Raw genomic sequence first — 22,450 nt, forward strand, 5'->3', positions numbered from 1 at the left:
AAAAATTATACACCATGACCAAGTTGGTTTTATCCCAGGGTTACAAGGTTGGTTCAACATATGTAAATCTACAAATACAATGCATCACTTAAAAAAATAAAAAACAAAGACCATATCATTCTCTCAATTGATGCAGAGAAAGCTTTTGATAATATCCAACATCCTTTCATAATCAGAACAATTAAGAAAATAGGCTTAGACAAGTCATTTCTTAAACTGATAGAAGCCATCTACAGAAAACCCACAGCCAATATCATGTTGAACAGAGTAAAATTGAAATCATTTACATTCAGATCTGCAACTAGGCAAGGATGCCCATTGTCTCCACTGCTATTCAACATGGTAATGGAAGTCTTAGCCATTACAATCAAGGAAGAGAAGGCAATCAAGGGTATCCAAATGGGGTCAGAGGAGATCAAACTCTCATTCTTCATGGCTGATATGATCTTGTACCTGGCAAATCCCAGGGACTCAACTACAAAACTCTTAGAAGTGATCAAGGGATACAGCAGCATCTCAGGATACAAAATCAATACTTACAAATCAGTAGCTTTTATATATACCAACAATAGTCAAGCTGAAACAATATTCAAGGACTCTATTCCTTTTATAGTAGTGCCAAAGAAGATGAAATATTTGGGAATTTACCTGACAAAGGATGTGAAAGATCATAAAGAGAATTATGAAACTCTGAGGAAAGAAATAGCTGAAGATGTTAACAAATGGAAAAATATACCATACTCATGGCTGGGAAGAATCAACATTGTTAAAATGTACATACTTCCCAAAGCAATAAACAAATTTAATGCAATTCCTATTAAAGCACCATTGTCATACTTTAAGATCGTGGGGAGGGGGGATAATACTTCATTTTATATAGAATTAGAAAAAACCTTGAATAGCCAAGACCTCAATAGCTAAGAAGTAAAAACAAATCAGGAGGAATCATGCTACCAGACGTCAGGCTATATTATAAATCTCTAGTGACCAAAACAGCATGGTATTGGCACAAAAAATAGAGGGATAGATGTATGGAACAGAATAGAGAACCAAGAGATGAACTGAGTCACTTATCATCATTTGATCTTTGATAAGCCTATCAAAAGCATTAATTGGGGGAAAGATTCCCTATTTAACAAATGGTGCTAGATGAACTGGCTGGCAACCTGTGGAACACTGAAACTGGACCCTTACCTTTCACCATTAACAAAAATTGATTCTCACTGGATAAAAGATTTAAACTTAAGACATAAAACTATAAAGATCCTTGGAGACTACAGGGAAAACACTTGAAGAAATTGGCCTGGGAGAATATTTTATGAGGAGGACCCCCCAGGCCAATTGGAGCAACACCAAAAATTTATTACTGGGATCTAATCAAACCAAAAACTTCTATACAGCCAAGAGCACGGTAAGTAAAGTAAGCAGACAGCCCTCAGAATGGGAGAAGACATTTGCAGGTTATGTTTCTGACAAACATTTGATAACTAGAATCCACAGAGAACTCAAACCAATCAATAAGAAAAGAACAAGTGATCCCATTTCATTGTGGCCAAGAGATTTTTAGAGGCTTCTCTGAAGAAGACAAGTGCACGGCCTACAGACACATGAAAAATGCTCACCATCTGTAATCATCAGAGAAATGCAAATCAAAACCACTTTGAGATATCATCTAACTCCAGTGAGATTAGCCCACATCACAAAATCCCAAAACTATAGATGTGGGCATGGATATGGAGAGAAGGGAAAACTTCTGCACTGCTGGTGGAAATGCAAACTAATATGACCTTTTTGGAAAGAAGTTTGGAGAATACTCAAAAATTCTCAAAAGTAGACATACCATTTGATCTTGCAATTCCTCTACTAGGTATATACGCAGATGATCAAAAATCATTTTACAACAAAGACATTTGCACCAGAATGTTTATCACAGCCCAATTCATAATTGCCAAGACATCAAAACAGCCCAAGTGCCCATCAGCCCATGAATGGATTAACAAATTGTGGTATGTACACCATGGAATATTATGCAGCCTTTAAAAAGATGGAGATTTTACCTCTTTCATGTTTACATGGATGTGGCTAGAACATATTCTTCTTAGCAAAGTATCTCAAGAATGGAAGAAAAATTATCCAATGTACTCAGCCTTACTATGAAGCCAAGTTACAACTTTCATATGAAAGCTATAACCCAATTACAGCCCAAGAATATGGGGCAAGCAGATAGGGAGGGGAGGGGAGGGGGTAGGATGGGTGGAGGGAGCATAATTGGTGGGACCACACCTACCATGCTTCTCACAAGAGTACATGTGAAATTTACTAAATGTAGAATATGAATGTCTTAACACAATAACTAAGAAAATGCCATGAAGGCTATGTTAACTAGTTTGATGAAAATATTTCAAATTGTATATAAAACCAGTACATTGTACCCCACAATTGCATTAATGTACACAGCTATGATTTAATAAAAAAATTAAAAATTAAAAAAAAATTCACCTAGAACAAATTGTGGTATATGTACACCATGGAATACTATGCAACCATAAAAAAGATGGAAACTTCACATCTTTTATGTTTACCTGGATGGAGCTAGAACATATTTTTCTTAGTAAAGTATTTCAAGAATGGAAGAAAAAGTATCCAATGTACTCAGTACTATTATGAAACCAATATATAATCACCCACACTTTCATATGAATGATAAAACACAACTATAGTCCAGAATGAAGGAGGGAAGAGGTGGGAGAGGAAAAGGGAAGAGGGAGGCTGGGAGAGGAAGGGCATTTGGTGGGACCTCACCTAACGTGCACAATGCAAGGGTACATGTCAAAACTATTAAGAGTAGAGTATAAATGTCTTAACACAACAAATAAGTAAGTGAGGTGAAGTTTATGTTAACCAGTTTGATGGAAGCATTCCCAGTTGTACATAAAATCAGTACATTGCACCCCATAAATGCAATGATGTACACAGTTACGATTTAATAAAAAATAAATAAAATTTTGACATTCAGTGTTTAAATTATCATTTAATTTTAAATATTTCTTAATTTATTTTATGATTCACCATTAAACTAAAGTTTATTTAATTAAATAGTTAGCTTTCAAACATATGGGGTTTGAAAACCTATTCTTCCTCTATGTATTTTTAATTTTAATGAATTGTAATCTATATAATATTTATGCTTTGGAATTTATGCAGAATTTTTTACATCCTATTGAAATGTGTATTGTAAAGTTTTCTGTATGCTTGAAAAAATGTTCTATGTTTTGGTTTTCTGAACTCTGTTAAAATTTCTAACTATAATTATCAACATAAATTTAACTATTTCTATCCATCTTTGTGAAGTTGTACTGATTATTTTTTAGTGACTATTCCAGAGTATATATTGGTATATACTATATATATATATATACTATATTGGTATTTAGCTTTACAATATTTATGCTTCTGGCTATGATTTTCTAACCAGTAGAAATATTATTCTTGGTGCCTTAAAGTGTGTGCACGTGTGTGTGATTTTCAAATTTTATTATCACTGAGAAAATATTGATAGCAAAAATAACCAGATCACACTTGAAATTAATAATTAGATCTATAATTTCTTGATATAATTCATACCTAATCATTCATTCATATCATAATTAAAATTGTCTCTATTGACTTAAAAATATATACAGCTGGTTTATCTCAATGAAGATCCAATCTTGTACTCTACATTAGGTTGGGCTGTTACCATCCTTGAATTTCATTTATCCTTCCAATGACCCTGATTTATTGATGAAACCAGACCAATTGCTCTCTGGAATGTTCCACCTTGTGGACTGGTCTTGTTGCTTCCTCATGGTGTCGTTAAACTTGTTCCTCTATATTTGGTGCAATGACTTTTTTTATCAATTGGCATGTTTTCAATCCAGTACCTAAATATTTCACTCAGTGAAAGTTTCATATTACACTGCATAAAATGTCCTAGTTTTATTCCATGTCCAGATCAAAATAAGCCATTTCTCAAGGAACCTTTAGTGGCATATGCTGTTAGAGACATCGTGATCATTATTTCTTTAAATTCCATTGTTTTGATTATTAAGATGGGAGCCTCAGCTTTCATTTGGTACATATTTGCCTGGCATACACATATAGGTAACTGAATTTTGCCAAAGGTGCAAAGACAATATAATGGCCCTGAGACAAGAAAAGATAATCTATTAAAGGAAAAGGATCAAGTCCAGGGTGGCTGAGCCCAGGAGGAGAGTGTTCAGCTGGAGAGGAGGTCTGAGGACTCAGCAGAGCTTTGTGGTACAAGTCCCTTACCCTGTGAGAAGAGATCACTGTAGCGAACAAACAAAATCTATCCTCTAAAAAATGTCTCAGAACGGGACACTACTTGAGACACTGACTGAAGTTACTCTCCTTCTCTACCTCTTTGCACTCTCAGAAAAAAGTGCTTCCTGTATGCGCAACTACAAATATTACAATCCTTGCTTCTGAGTTCCAAGTCATGGCAGGGAATAGATATCTTGAAAGCCAACATGCTTCAGCAGATCTTCTGAGACAGGCAGTGATAATGGCCACACTTATTGAGCACTAGTTGTGCACAGATACAGCTCCATGTCATTTTTTTTTTTTACTTATTTTTATTAAGTCATTTGTACATAGATCATAAATACATTTATGCCATTACGGGATTCGATGTGTTGATTATTTGTAACAATTGGAGTGCTTACATCCTACTAATCAACATAGCTTTCCACCTCATTTACCCAATTACAGCATTAAGACATTTGTGTTTTACAACTGATAGATCCAACTTGTACTTGCAATGTGCTCCATAGGTGTGGTCCCCCTACTATCCCTCCTCCATGTCATTTTTAATCAGCCCTCAGAACAATCCTGAGGTAGGCAGTGTTGTTATCTCAATTACATGGTTGAAAAAACTGAGGCACAGCACAGAGAGGGAAATTAACTTGCCCAAGTCACACAGCACAGCCGACACTTCAGCCCAAACCGTCAGTCTCCAGATCCCATGCTTTCAGAGGATGGAGTTTGTTTCCAATGATCTGACTTTGAATCTCAAGGGTCAAACAGGATGGCGCTGGCCCAAACCCTACCTCAAGATGAAGGAAGAACCTAGCAGTGAAAAGGGTGGGGATGAGCTCCTCATCCACACTCTTCCTGAGTGCTCCTGAGTGACCTCAATCAGGATGTGTTGTCCAGGCTGCACGGGCAGAATCAGGGGAACAGAAGGGGAAAGAGAGGGGCTTCATGAAGATAGGGGTCAGGGGTCACAGACAGGAACACGAGCGAGGACGGACACAGGGATCGACACTGCAAGAGTAGGAAGGGAACTAGCAATCTCCGAGAGGCTGCCAGGGTGAAGGCCTCCTCCCCTGTCTCCTGGAATGCTCAAGGGGCTTTGTTGGGGCTGTTCCCAGCCCCCAATCTAGGCGAAGGGATCCGCCTCTAAGAGTTCTTTCCCCGTCTCAGAGCCTCCGTCTTGCCCCTTAAATTTGTCTTTAATGCTGGTCCCTCTCCTGTACAAACACCTCCTTGGGCTCCATATCGCCTGCAGCATAAAGTCCCATACTTGGGCTCTGAGAGAACCAGCGGTCAGCCAGGGAGCTGGCCCCAGAGACACAGCCCCGCCTTCACCCACCCTGGAGCTCGCCCCGAATCTCCGCAGTCCCCACGCGCCCCCTGGTGGCAGCCGACGAGGCTCAGACAGAGGAGACCGCAGATTTTTATTCCTGGGAATCCGCAACAGTAGGAGGGTGCTGTAGCCGGCTCACTGCCCGCCAGCCTTCAGCGGCTCCACGCGCAGCCAAAGGCCGCCCTCCGCGCGCAGAATCAACTCCACCCTCCTGCGCGGCTCCGTGTGGTCACACAGGACTCGGAAGCGCAGCAGCGTGAGCGCCAGGACCACCTTTATCTCCGTCATGGCGAAGATCTGCCCTATGCAGTTCCTGTGGGCGGGGGTGGGGACTCTGAATTCGCCTGGGACAAGCATCCAGGCCACGCGCCTCTGGATGCTGGCGCGGTGCCCTCAGTCCCACCCAGATCAGCTTGAGGGCCAGAAAGTGAAGCTAACGATCCCTGGAACCCCACCCAGCATCCCTGCCCGGTGTGAAATTGCAAACTTCCCAGCCTGGCTCAGACTCTAGCCCCAGCTCACAACAGCAGACGCGGGAAGGGGGCTCTGAACTCAACCACGCTCTGCTCTTGGTGACCCCCATTCTGTGGACCTTTACCCTTAAACTCTGGAGTCGGGGAAGGAGGAAGAGCTGAACCTCTGACCATCTGCAGCTCCCCAACCCTGCACGTTTTCCTACAGTCCTGATCAGACACCTCTCCCAGAGCCCCGCCCCCACACCATCCCAGGGACACACGTCACACTTACCTGGGCCCTGCAGAAAAGGGTATAAAAGCCAGAGGCGACCTCTCCTTGATGTTTTCTGGGTCAAAGCGGGAGGGGTCATAGATCTGGAGGAGACACAGAGAGACTGAGACTGCCTTGCTGGGTGGGTTCTCCCAGGACAGCCAGCCTTGCAAAGACAAAGCAGAGTGTCTAGTAGGGGCGGGAAGGGAGGACATCTTGGATTTCCCTGTCAAAGCCCTGCCCCCTCCTCTAGGACCCCTGACATGAATACAAATCTGGAAGGGTAGTCTGCACCTCAGGGTCAGGCCACACAGCGGGATTGTGATGAGTCGCAAAAATACTGATGAGGCAGATGACACCTGTGGGGAGGAACGGATAGCCAGAACTGGACCCCTCTGCCCGACTGGATCTTCTTCCTGTCCAGGGGCCTCCTCCCTCTGCCATTGTGGGTACCTCTGGGGATGACCCGGCCGTCTGGGAGCTCAATGTCCTCGGTGCAACAGCGGCAGATCACTGGAACCGGGGGGTGCAGCCGCAGACTCTCCTTAATGCACATAGTCAGGAAAGGCAGCTGGGCCAGGTCCTCCCTAAGGAAATACCACAAACACACACCCCAACAGTTATCCAGGGAGCAAAGACAGAAACACAGTCCTCCCAGAAACACAGTTTCCCAGGGAAATCTTTTCGCCCTATAACAAAATAAGCTCCATTGGAATCAAATATTTGAGAATTAGAAAAGCAGAAAAAATCAGAAGAGCAGAGAATTAGAAAACTAAGAGGGTCCTTATCTAACAAAAGCAATCAGTGTAACCTGGTTCTGTGTACCCTCAATGAATCCACAACAATAAAAAAAAAAAAAGAAAAGAAAACTAGCAGAGGAAATTCAGCCAGTAATTTTTAAAAGATTGTTCTGAGGAAAAACACATATCCAAAAGCCAACTGTAAAAAGTTAACAAATGTGTATAAAAATATTTTTATCACAAGAAAGAAAACTCAAAATACAAATGAATGAGAAACAAAATACACAGATCCAATGTTTGCTATTATTTATGCTTATACTAGAAATGCTAGCAAATGCAATTAGGGGAAAAAGGGGGGGTAAGGCAATTTGAAATGTGGGGGGTAAATATCATTTTGACAGAGAGTGATTTTATACTTAGAAAACACAAGAGATCCCACTGGACAACTTTCATCAACATTGAAGATTCAGGAAGTAGGCTGAATTCTTTGCCCACTTGTTTCCCAGTGGTTATTTAAAATGTTAGTACCTGATAAATTAACTGCTTCAAAATTTGAAAACTCTACATCACCCACCACCATGGCCCAATGCCACCCTGCAGGTTATCTAGGTTATTAGTTTTTAGTGTATTCTTCCAAAGCTACTAAGCATGTTACTAAGCATGCATGTTAAGCATGTTTAAAAAATTATATAGTAGCGTCCTATATAACTATGCGACATCATACTGTCATATACTATCATACTATACACATACTCTGTGCCTTTTCTCATTTAACAATACATCATTCTCTTCTTGTATCAAAGAAAAGACTTGTGTTAAAACAGGGTTATCCCTAGTCTAGAGCTATAAAATAATTTCCCCATGGTTTCTTCCAGAGCTTTAAGACTCTTCTTTCTATTTTAAATAATAAATACATGACTCATCTGGATATTTCTGGACGGCTTCTTAGTTGTTCCAAGAGATTTTGATAAATGGTCTATATTTTGCCTCTTCATACTAGATATCATCTTTAGCATTTACTATGTTCATAGGGTGCACAAGTTCAATGCCTAAGTCATTAATTTTTCTATGTAAAAATAACAGTTAGTTGAAAAAGATAATACAAGAGAAGATGCTAATAATTATTATATAAAACACCTGCTTTAAATATAGAAACAATAAATCTCTATTTTACAAACTAACTTATAAAGTTCCCTCAATTTAAGTAAAAGATATACTTCACCATAGCAACAAAAGCATGTAACGGTTGATTTAACAAAACATGCATAAGATCTCTAAGCAAATATTTTAGACTCTGTTAAAAAACTAAAGATTATTTGAATAGGTAAATATCCATTTCATAATGGGAGAGAAAACATGACAATATTATGAAGCAATGTTTATTTCTTTACTTTTTTCTTTTATTCTCACTTTATTATTTTAGATTAATATGAGGGTACATATGATTAGGTTACATTATTTGGGTTTCTAAGGTAAAGTCTGAGTTGTAGTTGAGTCATCCTTTCACCCAGAAAGTATGCCATATAGCCATATGTTGTACTTGTTAGGTGAAAACTTACCAAACCCCTTCTTCATCCCCCTTCTTTTTTTTTTTTAATAGTTGCCCCCACTTTGTTGCCCTCGGTAGAGTGCCATCACAGCTCACAGCAACCTCCAGCTGTTGGGCTTAGAGCGATTCTCTTGCCTCAGCCTCCCAGCCTCCCAAGTAGCTGGGATAGAAGAACCCGCCACAATGCCTGGCTATTTTTTTGTTGCAGTTTGGTGGAGGCTGGGTTTGAACTCCCCACCCTTGGTATATGGGGCAGGCGCCCTACTGAGCCACAGGCACCGCCCACCTTCATCCCCCTTCTTGAACTTAATTGAGTTTTTCTCTTATGTAGGCCTATAGTTGCTAATCTACTTGTTTCAACTTAGTATTGAGTACCTGGGATGCTTGCTTTTCCATTCTTTTTTTTTTTGAGACAGAGTCTCAAGCTGTCGCCCTGGGTCGAGCGCTGTGGCATCACAGCTCACAGCTACCTCCAACTCCTGGGCTCAAGCGATTCTCCTGCCTCCACCTCCCAAGTAGCTGGGACTACAGGCGCCTGCCACAACACCCAGGTATTTTTTGGTTGCAGCCGTCATTGTTGTTTGGCAGGCCTGGGCTGGATTTGAACCCACCAGCTCAGGTGTATGTGGCTGGCACCTTAGCGGCTTGAACCACAGGCACTGAGCCATGCTTTCCATTCTTGAGATACTTTACTTAGTAGAATGTTCTCCAAATCTTTACAGGTAAATACAAAAGATACAAAGTCTCATCATCTTTATGGCCGAAGAGTACTCCATGGTATACATATACCACTGTTTATTAATCCATTCTTGGATTGATATGCACTTGTGTTGCTTCCAAATCTTTATGATTGTGAATTGACCTGCAATGAACATATGAGTACAAACATCCTTGTGGTGAAATGATTTTTTTTTCTCCTGAGCATGAAGCTATGTTTCCACAAATTAAACATATCTTGATATCCACCAATAGAATATGTTCAATTCAAATGCAAATCTATATGATGTTTTTGGGAACTTGATACACTTACTCTAAAATTTGTCGGGAAGAATAAAAGATCATGAAGAGGTAGATCAATTTGAAAATAAAATATTAAAGAGGGGGAAGTTACTCAACCAGGTACTAAGACCTATTACAAAGTTGCAGTAATGAAAAATAGTGTGGCACTGCTGCAAAAACAGCAAAATAGACTTGTGGAACAGGATAGAGACAGACACGTAAGTAAGTGAAAAAGTCACATTAGTAAAGGAAGACCCACAAAACGTTGACAGTTTGATAAATAATGTAACAAATAAAGAAAATGTAGACAATTTTGGCTTCACAAAAATCAACCAGAATAGCCCCCGTTCCCGAATCAAAAGGCAATCATTGGCAACACTAACAGAAAAAATGATAAATTTTGATACACATTCTAATAGGCAAATATGAAAAAGAAATGAACCCAGACAAAACGAGCAAAAATATATGACCACTTCCATAAAATGAAACAAATGGTTTCTCAACATGTGCAAAAGATGTTTGATCTCACTGTTACTTAAAGAAAGGTCCATTAAGAAATAAAAAGATAGCCAAAGATTTAAATTTCAATAATACAAAAACAGTATTGTTGAAGTTATGGGAAAGCTGTGTCACCAAACTCAGGTAGTAGGAATGGATTTTCAGTCATCAACATTGTAGTGAAAATGATCTTGGATTCACCAATTGCACTGCTTGGAACTTGTTCTTCAGAGATGCTCGCACATGGAAGCAACGGTCACTGTACGGCATGCTGACTATACCATGTTGAATTCAGCAAAAGGCTGGAAACAAATGTGCATCAGTGGGGAGATGTTTAGGTAAATCATGGTACATACACACAGTAGAATACTCTGCAGCTACAGAAAAGGAACAAATGAGGATCGCTAGTCCTATCACACACTGCAGGCTGAAAGGTATTCAGTACAGAGACTCTGGGAGGCAAATGGGCAACATCCATCATAACCGGAAATGTTTGCTTAAGTGTCTTCAACACAGGAGTGAGCTGAATAAAATATGAAATGTTACACAGCACTCAGAGAAAATAGCTATAAGACACACTGTTGAGTTGAAAAAAACAAGTATGTCTACACACACACACATACAAACATATATCTCAAAGAGGAAAAACCATATATAAGGAGATAACTGATAGGTAGGCAGACAGGTAAAGATATAAATGACAAACTGATATCTCTAGAGACCCCTGGGAAGAAAGGGCAGGGATTCAAGGGGTGGGAGGAATGTCAATGATAACCCTAGTCTTCTCTATATGTTTCATTCCGTATAAGACGACCTTGTTTTTGTGTTTTGTAATTCAAGTCTCACTGTCTATGTGGCATATATTCCAAACGGAATGCTGTCCATTCTATCACTTGTGACAAGATGGATAAACCTGGAGGACCTTATGCCAAGTGAAATAATGAGAAGACATGTGATCTTATTTATCTGTGTGATCTAAAATATATGACATAGATACCCTAGAAACAGAGCAGAGAACAGTAGTTACCAGAGGAGGGAGAAAGGAAAGGAATGGGAAGATGTTGGTCACAGGGTACACGATTCAGTTAGACAAGAAGAGTGACTTTTCGAGAGCTACTGCACAGCATGGTGATGACAGTTAATAGTATTGTTCCAAGTTGCTAAGATAGTACACTTCAAATATTCCCACCACAAAAAGGAGAAGTATTTGAGGTGACGGATATGTTCATTAGCTTAATTCTGTTGCTCCAAGTTGTACATATATATCATAATATCACACGATACTTCATACATATATTATATATACAATTAAAAGTTGTCCACTAAAATTAAAAACAAATTTAACAATAACTCATTTTTCAAAGCTCATACTTTGAGAAAATTAAACACTCTCAAAGATATATTGTTAATGTGAAAACTTATGTCTATTCACATACTCCCATCTGTACAGAGAGAGTGTTGTGTTCACACAGATGTGGGGGAAAGGCAGCCAGTCTCTGGAGGGACACAAAGGAAGTCATTGACCATGGTCACTACTAGGCTCTGGCTTAAGAAGTAAGTTTATTTTTATCGTAAATTTTTTGGGACACATTTATTTTTCACCAAGTGCATAACTTCTCTTAAATTCCTAATAAAAAAACATGAAAATATTTCCCCACCTCACGAAAACTCTTTGCAGGGCAAAGGCTTGGAGAAGAGGAGGCTACCTACAAATGCCTGTGCAGGCTGATGCTTCCTTTTCATCCCTCCATCCTTGGCCTAACTGAGGCCTCAAAACTACCCACCTGCACCATCATTTATACTTTCAATACTCTCCACACTAGCCCTAGAAAGATTTTTCTGATACCCAGATCTAACCTCTCCCTCTCCTGTTCAAACACTTCCCCTGGTTTGCCGTCAGCCTGGGATTAATGTTGACCAGTAAAATTTCTCTTTCCTTGGTCTCTCTCTGACTCTCTTCATCCCTATGCCCAGCCTTCCTCCTTGACCTAGAGCAATGTTACCCAACTGCACCCAACTGTCTACTGACCATCATTCGGGGGCTCAGCTTAGACACGTTCTTTACCCCTAGTCTTTTTCTCTTACTCTCAACTCTATTCTGTGCATGTAGGTTGGGAAAGTCCTGACCTGCGTCTGTTCCCCCACCAGGCTGGGAGCACCTGAAAAGCAAATCCCTGGGCTGGGTTTGTCTGAAATCTCCAGAGCACAAAAAGGCAAATGGGAAGGTAGTGTGGGGGTGTTTGATAAATGAAGGCAGGAGAGACAAATGATACAGGTGGAAAAGAGATGGATGAATTTTACCTTTGTCTCTCCATTGTGAATCCTTGGACTGGACAGTAGGGGAGGAATTAGAGCACAAAAGAGCAAACATTCAGTAACTCAAGATGTTTAAAATAGTATTTCAAGAAGAAAAGAAAAGGGAGTGGAGAGAAGTTCATTTACTGAATATGTGCCAACTGGCATCATTAGCCCTCACACGTTGTCACAAAGATTCTCGGCAACACATGTCTTTCTGTCCCCAAAGCCTGAAAGCAAAAAAACCACCATTCCTTGATAGCCAGGCTGGGCACCAAGTCCCGCCTCTGGGTTCTGATCCTATTACCACTAAGGAATACTGGTAGAATTGAGAAAAACTTCTCTCCTCCCCACTTGTGGAGCAGAGACAATGAGAGGGGCTCAGAAACAGGCCTTGAGGACCCGCACTCACCATTCTATCTCTTCAGACTCACGGTCCCTCAGAATTTCTTGCACTTCCTTCCGGCAGCGCTCCTGATATTCTGGGTGTCTTGCAAGGTTGTACAGCACCCAGGAGAGACCACTGGATGTGGTGTCATGGCCTGAGTGGCAAGAAGGTTAACATGGGTCTCTTAGCTGCTTCAGCACCAGAGAGGTGGACAGCACCCTTACATTGAGCCATTTAAGGAGGATGGGAAGGATGGTGTGATCCAGGCCCACCCGCCAAGTCTCTGTGATGGAGAGACCTCTACCCCCACTGTAGTCCCACACTGGTACCCTCACCCCCAAACATGAAGGTGTCAGCCTGTGATCTTATGTCCTCATCTGACAATGTTCTTCCATCTTCATCCTGGAGAGAAGATCCCCCAAATTATACTAGCTTTGAGACTCCTTTCTGAAAGATCCATCCCCCTTTCAGAAACCCAAATTGACCATTCACTCCTAGATCTATCTACATCACCATTGTCAGAGCTCTCGCCTGATGGGCTTCTTCCTTGACTTCCTTGCCTCCTCTCTTATCCCTGGTAAGAGGAATCAATAGTTTCATATTCCTGCCTAATGAGGACTTTTGGAGAAAAGGTTACTAACTGTCTGGGTCACGGGATGTTTAAATGTCCATTTGCCTTGGAACTTAGAAACTAAGTGTTGCTGCAACACTTAATTATATTTGCTTATAAACCTAAAGTGTTGCTATCTCACTGGAGAAGAGTAGTTTATACTTCAGAATAATGTGTGCTCTCCTGCTCTCTCATTGTCTTTATCTCTCTTCCTCTCTCTTTCTCAAAGGAATAAGGGAGTAATGTGCCAACTGTTCTCTATAAGTTCCAAGAATGAGAATAGAGGGGCCCCTATTTTGTGGCAAAAATACTGTTGCACTTACAGGTAAAAACATCGAATTGCACCAGGAGGAATTTGGGAGGGGGATCCAGCGTGACAATTCTAGTCTGGCTGCTATTAGCGCTGTGAATAATACATGGACTGATCTGACCCAGGGACCATGTGCTTAGGTAAGGACAAAGTAAAGTATATGAAGTAAAATCTCAGGCTCTTTATAGTATCAGACTGAGGAGTCCCATGTGGGCTGCTCTTCACAGATTCATCTCTAAAACCTATCTATGACCAGTCCCTTCCAGTCACATGTCTCCCCAGTGCCCATTGGATCAAGTGCAAGTTCTTTGAACTGGCATTGGACATGAAGCTCCATTTATCTCCAGAACTCATATCCCAGAAAGCCCACCTTGCTCAGCAGGAGCACATCAAGGAAGTCTAAAGTCTTGGCCTTGGCTCTGGCCTTGAGGAAGTCATCAATACCCTGACTGGAGAGGGTGCGGCGTCGCTCCTGGATGACAGCGTCAGCGAAGGTGTGCACAAAGTGGCAGGCCTTGCGGAAGCGCCGCCCATTGGGAGTGAGATAGTACAGGAAGTCCAAGTATGAGAGGATGTTCTGGCTTCTTCTATCTACAAGGGAACTGAGCTCCAGAATGGTGGCAATATATTCACTGGGCTTCCTGCAGGATGAAGGAATGTGAAGGAAACAGCTGAACACACCTGAAGCCCCAGGAGCACCTCCCAATGCCCAACAGGATCTACCTCCCATCAGGACAATGAGTTTCCAGAGACAGATTGCCCCACAGGTACACAGAGGGGCTCAGTAATGAGACTTAGGGCTACAAACTCTCTTCTCTCCTTGCATTCCAACACTGTGAGCTGTTCATATGCCACTAGGCACCCAGAGCATAGCTTGGATACCATGACCCTGTCTCCTCTGTTTCCTACTCTGTATCTAGTCCTGCCCCTACTCCTCCCCAAGACTTTCTACACAGCTCAGATATTACCACATCCCAACTGCTTCCAGCACCCATCCTACCCTCTTGCATCCATTGTCAGTTCTATCTAGTGTCTACATAACAGTAAGTTCTCCACACAGCTCAGCTCTGACCATGCCCATCATCAGCTCAAACACCTTCAATGGCTTCCTGGAAACCTCATGATAAATTTCATACCATTTTCTTAGGGACTTCAATGTCCTTGAGATCTAGCCCCTGTCTACCTCTGCAACCTCATTTTTACTGCAAGCATTTCTACCTACCCTTCCCTGTTCTTCAAAACTCAGCTATGACTTACCTGCTCCAGAGAGGCTCTTATAGTTGTTATGGTCAATCCTCCCTTGCTCCCTCACCTACTCCCTTGTGTCTGTGGCTCAAGTTACCATGCCATGGGCAAGGACTCACTCTTGACAGTTGCTGTCGGAGCTAAAGATGCATTTCTGCAGACTGTCCAAGGTCATCAGGCTGATGTGCTCAAACATGTCCAAACGGGCACTGCCTTCTGAGGCCAGGTGCTGCCACTTGGCCTGGGCAGAGAAGGAGACAGAGCTGGGGCTGAGCCATAGCTCCTTTGACTCCCACCCCACCCCAAACATGAGGGTGGACAACCCAGAACCAGCTTCTTGGTCCTCTGCCTCAGGTACCCATCTCCAGGTTTCGATGAAAGCAGAAGCTTTTAGTACTATGAAATGAGGACCCCATGGCTAGGAGTCAAGAGACCTGGGTTCAAGTTTCAGCTCTGCCTCCTATGATCTGAGAGCCCTCGGTCAATTCCTTGCCTTCCCATAGGTCTCATCTGTCAAATCTTCAGTAAAAGTTGGAATCTCTGTTCCATCACTCCTGGAACTTACTACATGGATAAACTTGAGCAATTGTTCTAATCTTTCTGACTCTGAGTTTCATCTGTATCAGGACAAAAATAAACTCTAACCCTAAACAGGTTGTTAAAATTGTATTAGGTATTTTATATCATGGTTGGCACCTTGGATCATTTCTGTCATATAGTGAGTTCTCAAAAATGTTGTCGTTCCTTATTATTATCATAAATTCATTTCAAAAGTACCCCTATTTGGGAGAGATAGTCCTCCATGAACCATGAGCATGCTTGCTAGGCATGCCAAGAATGCAAAGCCCTGATGTTTTTAACCTGGGCCATTGCTCAGAATTTTGTTTGCAGAGAACAGCCTTGAGCAATAAGGTAATACTTCCCCCTGGTCATAGAGAGCTTGTGTCTGCTTGGTATTATAGAAGATTCCCTAAGCCTAGCATTCTTCCCCTATAATGCAATATACTCCATCAGCAAGCATTGATAAAATCCCACCTGTGTCACCCACATGGGATTTGGGTGGCTTGGAAAAAAGGAAGCAAACCAAGCAGAAGTACAGGCTGCTTGATGTGCCATGAGTAGTAAACTACCCTTTGTCTCTGACCCTGGAGTCTTGGGTCTTCTGAAAGAAACCATGAAATAGTAACAAACAAACTTGCCACCTTGCAAATAAGAAAAAAATCCTAGGCAGTCCAAAAAAAATCATACAAAAATTCTCCTTTTTCCCCTGTACCCATAGCATTTGAAATGTGATTTTTTAACAACTTCCATCAAGAGATGGAGTCTATTTTATATTTCCCCACTTTGATTCTTGGCTGGTCTTTAGACTTTTTTTAGTCAATATGATGTGGTGAGCATAATGACATAATAACTGTAATAAAGTTATTATGGCATTGCAGCTTCCTTTCACTCCCTTGGAACTCTTTTGCTGCCATGAGAATAACCCTGGGATGACTTCTGAAGGGAGAGTCATATGGGGGGATAGTCCTGCTACCCCAGCTGAGGCCATCTTTCATCAGCCTGGTGCTGGTCAAGCCCCACAAAAGTGAGCATCTAAGACAAGATCAGCAAGGCTGCCTTGCTCATCCACAGTACTAAGTCTTGGAGGGAAACAGAAATCAATAATGACTCCTCACCCAGCAGAGCCAAAATTCCAAATAAAATCTGTCTGAAGTCACTTTGACCTCACAGTTCCAGCTGAGACCCTGACCTCAAGGAACTTACGTGCATGATGTTTGCACTCTCAGTGAAAACCTTCATATAGGGTTTCAAGATGTTGAAATGGAAGGAGGGTGTCAGCATGTGACGATGGCGTTTCCACTTGTCACCAGCACTTGTCGCAAGTCCATCCCCTAGTAGAGCAGCCAAGTGGGGTGGGCAAAGGCAACACCTTCTCCTGACCGGCAAGGATGTCCCCAGCCCCCCTCTCGCACCTGCCAAGGTTTCATGAATCTACAGATACTCACCCAGCCAGGGTTTCATGAATCTGTAGAAGACCATGTCCTTGAGTGAAATGGAAGCTGACATGAATGACGACCATCAGGGGACATGGAGAGGGGTAAAGGATAAATATGGGGTGAGGGCAGAGGCTCCAAGTCAGGAGTTTTCATTTCTACACTCCAAACCCAGCAAAGCAGGAAGGGGGACAAGGCCAGAAGCAGGGAGAGTGGGACCAGACCAGACTGCAGAAGGACAGTAAAGCAATGACACACTGTAACGTGGCACAGCAAGCCCCAGCCCACCCTGACATGGCTTCTCAAAGATGGAACATGATCTACCCCAACCAAGTAAGCTTACCCATCTACAAAACACCTTCCTGGGGACATAGGACACCACTTCTGTCCCAAAACTTTCAGACATGTCTTAGCATGTAGAGACCCAGATCCGAGATCATGGACCTAGAACATGTGGCATGTCCCCGACATGTGGTAACATGTCCTGACATGGACACAAATATATGACAGCCCTTAACATGACTCAAAAAGCTCTCACATGGACTTGTGATCATCTGACATGATCACACACACCAGCCCCTGATAGGATTTAAATACGGTCCCTTTTATATCAAAGACATGGCACAGGTATGACCCAGACTCTTCCTCAGGTATAACTCAAGCATACCCTTAGCCTAAATACTGAATACTGAAAATAATGTCTCAGTTCACAAAGGGAACCTTGGTCCAGATCTTGGACAAGTTCTCCACATGGCCAGATATGACCAGCAGGAGAAAAAGACAATCTCAAACAGCATCTCAGACAAGAGTCAGACAAATCCCAACATGCCTCACATGCCCCTGGCCACAGCTGAGGCCCAAATATGACCATCGCCACATGACCCCAGGTGGAAACATATGTCAGGAATAACCAGCTGTAACACAAACCAGTTATAACCAGGACCCAGGGGAAATAGACATGGGACAAGATGTGGCCGTTACAGCAGACATCAACAGACACACCTCGGACATGAGCAGATAGGACCTAAGGTCAGATTGGTGGAAGTCCAGTGGAGACAGAGACAGTGTCATCTCCACCCCATCCCCTCCTGTCTGCACTCTCCCGTCACATGACAGCTACAGGTAGCAGACAGACCTTAGCAGCTGAAAAGTGGTGTCCAGTCAGCTTCTACCTGGAGTAAAGAACAGGGGCTTGATGCAGGTTGGGTGGAAGATGAGAATGCTTGTGTGCTGGAGCCTCGCCCACCAGAGGAACACATCTCTCTGGGTGCCTCCTAGCCCTTGTGTGGCTAGAAAAACTTCCTCTGATCCTTAATCTGGAGAAGAAATACCAGGACCCAACCCATGCATTTCAGGCCACCTCTGCAAGGTAGAGACCCAGATCTGAGCCCTAAGAATTCCAAGCGGCATCTTATCATCCTCTCTGTGCTGAGCCTCCCCAGAGTCCCCTGAGGCTGAGGTACTGGAGGATGACATCATTTGCCCCTGGTCAGCCTGGTAGTAAGCAGCATGCCTAAGACCTGAGACTAGGTCTGTCTGAACCCCATTGCCCCAACTCTTAACTAGCAAACTTACTTCTATTCCCCAATACAATAGCTCTGCAATCCTGATACCTGCCAAGATTGGGCAATCAGTCAAAGTAATTGAATCAAAAATTCATTCTGTGACCCCTTGTTGAGGCAGTGAAAGTAAATCACAGACCATTATGGCAACACTGAAGGAAACGTTCCTTTTTCTGATGGGAACCAAGCTTCTGAGATGCCTCATTGACACCATTAAGAAGTGGCTGACTTGAAAAGTAACACAAAGAATAGAAAACCAAGAGAGGGAGATAAATTCCCAATGACATTGTGTGGAGCTGGATGCAGCCATGCCTGAAAGCAGCATCCCTGGACTTTCCAGTCAATAGATTGTCTCTATTTGCTTAGACCAAGGGGGTGAGTTTCCACCACTCACAACTGAAGGAGACCTCAGCAGCCAGACAGAGCAACAGACCTGCCCATAGGCACTCAGCATTTTTATGTCAGAGCCATAGTCTATATGGTACACTGCCTGTTTCCCTGCTCAGCATGGCCTGTCCAAGGAAAGGAAGGGCAGAGGGGAAGGGAAGGGCCCCAGGCTGTGACAAGATTTCCCATTGGAGATTCCTGGGGCATGGATCAGAAGAGCAGTCAATTTAGGGTGGAGAAGCCACAGGGTGGTATAGAAGGAACTGTTCTAGTAAGGATGAGAGTAACAGAAACAGCAGTCCAGGTCCTCCATCAGCCACAAGTCCTACTGCTTTGGGCCTGGAGATGGTTACAGCTGACACCTTGATTACCAAGAATGCCCATTGCCTTACCCTAACGTCTTTTTTAAAAATCCTATTCATTGTTCCAGACTGAGCTCCAGCAACTGGCCTCCTCCAGGAAGCCTTCCAGCCTACCCCAGCTGTCATTTCCCATCTAGCCAAGTAGGTTCTTTCCTTTTTTGAAGATTAACATGAGGGTACAAGTAATTAGGTTCTAACAATTGCATTTGTTACATAAGGTCCTGGTTGTAGTTCTGTCCCACCCCCAAGACGTGTGCCATACAACCTCACATTGTACCTATTAGGTGGGAGCACAGAGGTTTCATCCCTCCTCCCCACCCCCCTCTCTCTGGCCCTTCTCTGATCCCATAATGATGGGGGTGTCTCTATCCAAATCCGTCTTCTCAAACTTAAGAGTTGCTCCATGACAGGGCCCTGGATTGAGAAATTCTGGGGCCCCAGAACACCAGGGCAGGGGTGATGCAGATGGCAGAGCAGGGCTGGTTAGTAAACAAAAGCAAGAGGAAGATGTCTGAGGAAGAAGAGGAAGGAGGGGCTGGGGTGCTGCAGAGACCACACAGGAGCTTGGGGGAGGAGGGGCAGCAAGGCCTTGGATGTGCCACAGCACCCACCACCACAAGCTCTGCATAGGTACCTGAGGAAATGAGGACAGATCGGATGATGTTGGGGTGGCACAAAGTGATGACAGGGTAGATGGGTCCAATGCGTATTTGAAAGCCCTGAGGGTAGGTGGCCACCAGTTGAGTCAGGTCCCTCAAACCTTCCTCCATGGGGGAAATCTGCAAGTAAGGCAGGGCAGTCACCTCCCGTAATCGGTAATTTCAAGCACCAACATGACTGGGCAAAGGGGTGCTCAGAGAGCTGGTACATTATTTCTAGATGTGTCTGTGAGGGCATTTCCTGTGGAGATTAGCTTTATTAACTGGTAAGATGTGAAGGACAATCCACCCTCCCCTCTGTGGGCAGACACCACCCATCCATGGAGGACCACTGAGAACAAAAAGGCAGGGGAAGGGGCAGTTGGCTCTGTCTTCGGGAGCTGGGACATCCATCTTCTCCTGCCCTTGAACATCAGAATTCCAGATTCTCAGGCCTTTGATTGACACTGATTCCAGATCCCTGGATCTCCAGCTTGCAGATGGCACCCAGTGGGACTTCTCAGCCTCCATAATCACACAAGCCAATTTACATCCTAAATTCCCTCTTCTCTTTTTCTCCCTGCCTCTCTCTGCCTCTTTCTGTCTAGACAGAGATAATATAATATAGATAGATACAGACATAGATATAGATATGGATACAGATACGGATGTAGATAATGAAATAGGCATAGATACATCCTATTAATTCTGTTTCTAAGGAGAACCTGACTAACAGCAGGTCTGGGGCCTCTGGAGATGGTGCAGCCTCTGCAGTGAACAGCGTGTCCAGATTCTGCACAGAAGAATGGAATCTCTTATTCTTCCTGCTCTTTCTCTCTCAGGCGAGCTCCAAGTCACAAGAGTGCCTTCCAAGCAGATGGAGAAGACACACTGTGTGCCCACAGAGAGAACCACTTCAGCCCAGCAGAAACAGTTTCTTGTCCTGGAAGTGGCTCCAACCCAGGGGTAGCCGTACGAGGGGTGGGGGGGGTTAGGCACCAGTGTGGCCTCGGGACATGTCCCTAAAGGCTGATTTCCACATCCTTTCTTGATCTTCCTGATCCACATGAGCTGTTTCCTTTTTGTGAGCTTCCATTCTCAGCAGAACCCAGGGGAGCAGAGAGAAACTAATTGTCGGCGAGGAGGGTAAATCCACCTATAGACCAGACTCTGTGCATAGTGTGTCCTGTGAACCATCCCTAAGGGCACACCCATCACTCCTGCCATTTACAAATGAATTGGATGAGGCCACATCCCCCAACAGAGACCACCAGCTCTAAGTCAGAGGGCAAGGACTGGGGGAAGAGGCTTGACAAAGGCTCTGAAAGGGGAAGTGAGTGGCCAACGTGTATGCAGGTAGGACAGCAGGGCCCAGGGAAACATCTTAGTGGGGAAGAACAGGATAAGAAGGAGCCAAGGAAGAGTAGGGGGTGGGACACCCCTCACACCTGGCTTCTGTCCTTGCACGTTTGGGGTGGGGATCGAGGGGTCACAGCTAATCCTGGGGAAAGCAGCTGCCCAGAGAGGGGCAGATGAAGGAAAATGGGCCAGGCAGGGAGCAGACCCTGGTCACTCACAGAGTGACCTTTATTGCTGGTCTGACTCACTTGTCCACTGCTTGCTTTGGGTGGGGGTGGAATAGCGGTACCCCTCAGAAGGCCTCAAGTCCAGCAGTGGAGATTTTGGGAACACCAGAGGTCACTGTTCTGTGCAGCCCTCCCCTAGAACCCCTCAAGTGCAGCAATGTGGGAGGACAGACAGAGAAAGGAACCTAAGCAGGCTGGGGGTCCGGGACAAGGAGGTAAGAGAGCCCTGAGGCGGCACAGCAGAGCAATGAGGCAGTGAGCATTCCTCACTTCTCTGCACGCCAGACCCAGCCCATCTCAACCTTCGGCTCTCTGAGCCCCCTTCCCAGCCCTGGAGAAGTCCACCCACTCTGACACCCTAGAATCCTCCTGTTGCCAAACTCACCAGGTGCAGGTGACCCAAGAACCAGTTCTTCCTGGGGGGCCGCGGGTAACAGCGGAGACGGTGGCAGTTGTCATAGAGGGTGTAGGTCCAGGCCAGGATGTGAGCCAGGAGCAAGGAGGCCCCGACCAGCAGCAGCAGCAGCCATGGGGAGGCGGCCACTGGCCCCAGGCCCAGCCAGGACAAGGTCAGCTGCAGCATCCTGCAAGGCAGAGGGATGGAGGGGGTGTTCCTGAGGCCCAGGAGAGCGGACGGGAGCTCCAGGCCCAATACAAAGGGGCATGGATGGAACAAGGAGCGCTCAGAGATGGGGAAGCAGGCACTGGGAGTAGGGAGGGAGACCCAGGGACCCCAGAGGAAGAAGCAGAACCAGAGGTCAGAGAAACACACAGTCAGGAGTATCTTCTCCCCCTAGAATCTCCTCTCCCTTCCTCCTGGGACTTCTTTGCCCCTGTTCTGTTCTTATGTCCTGGACAAGGCTGAAGGGGGCTGAGATGCAATCCCTGCCTGCCTGGACCCTGCCTAGCAG

At 44.0% G+C, this 22,450-nt stretch overlaps 1 protein-coding gene across 1 annotated transcript; it reads right to left on the reverse strand.

Annotated features, from left to right (window-relative positions):
• Window positions 1-5,765: 5,765 nt before the first annotated feature.
• LOC128582214 (cytochrome P450 4F2-like) lies at window positions 5,766-22,122 on the reverse strand. The gene is made up of 12 exons (XM_053585908.1): window positions 21,925-22,122; window positions 19,950-20,094; window positions 17,017-17,070; window positions 16,775-16,902; window positions 15,130-15,251; window positions 14,136-14,406; window positions 13,181-13,247; window positions 12,870-12,999; window positions 6,830-6,963; window positions 6,671-6,735; window positions 6,398-6,480; window positions 5,766-5,963 (listed from the first exon to the last, which is right to left on the reverse strand). The coding sequence occupies exons 1-12, from the start codon at window positions 22,120-22,122 to the stop codon at window positions 5,786-5,788; spliced, it is 1,575 nt and encodes a 524-aa protein (XP_053441883.1). The 3' UTR covers window positions 5,766-5,785.
• Between the last annotated feature and the right edge of the window lie 328 nt (window positions 22,123-22,450).

This window comes from Nycticebus coucang, chromosome 3 (assembly GCF_027406575.1).
Source record: "Nycticebus coucang isolate mNycCou1 chromosome 3, mNycCou1.pri, whole genome shotgun sequence".
NCBI lineage: Eukaryota > Metazoa > Chordata > Mammalia > Primates > Lorisidae > Nycticebus > Nycticebus coucang.

Coding starts and splice junctions, on each gene's coding strand:
- LOC128582214 (XM_053585908.1), bottom strand. CDS start 22,122: ATGCTGCAGCTGACCTTGTCCTGGCTGGGCCTGGGGCCAGTGGCCGCC. Junction 15,252..16,774: donor AGAGTGCAAACATCATGCAC/GTAAGTTCCTTG, acceptor TTCTCTGCCCAG/GCCAAGTGGCAGCACCTGGC. Junction 13,000..13,180: donor TGACACCTTCATGTTTGGGG/GTGAGGGTACCA, acceptor CTTGCCACTCAG/GCCATGACACCACATCCAGT.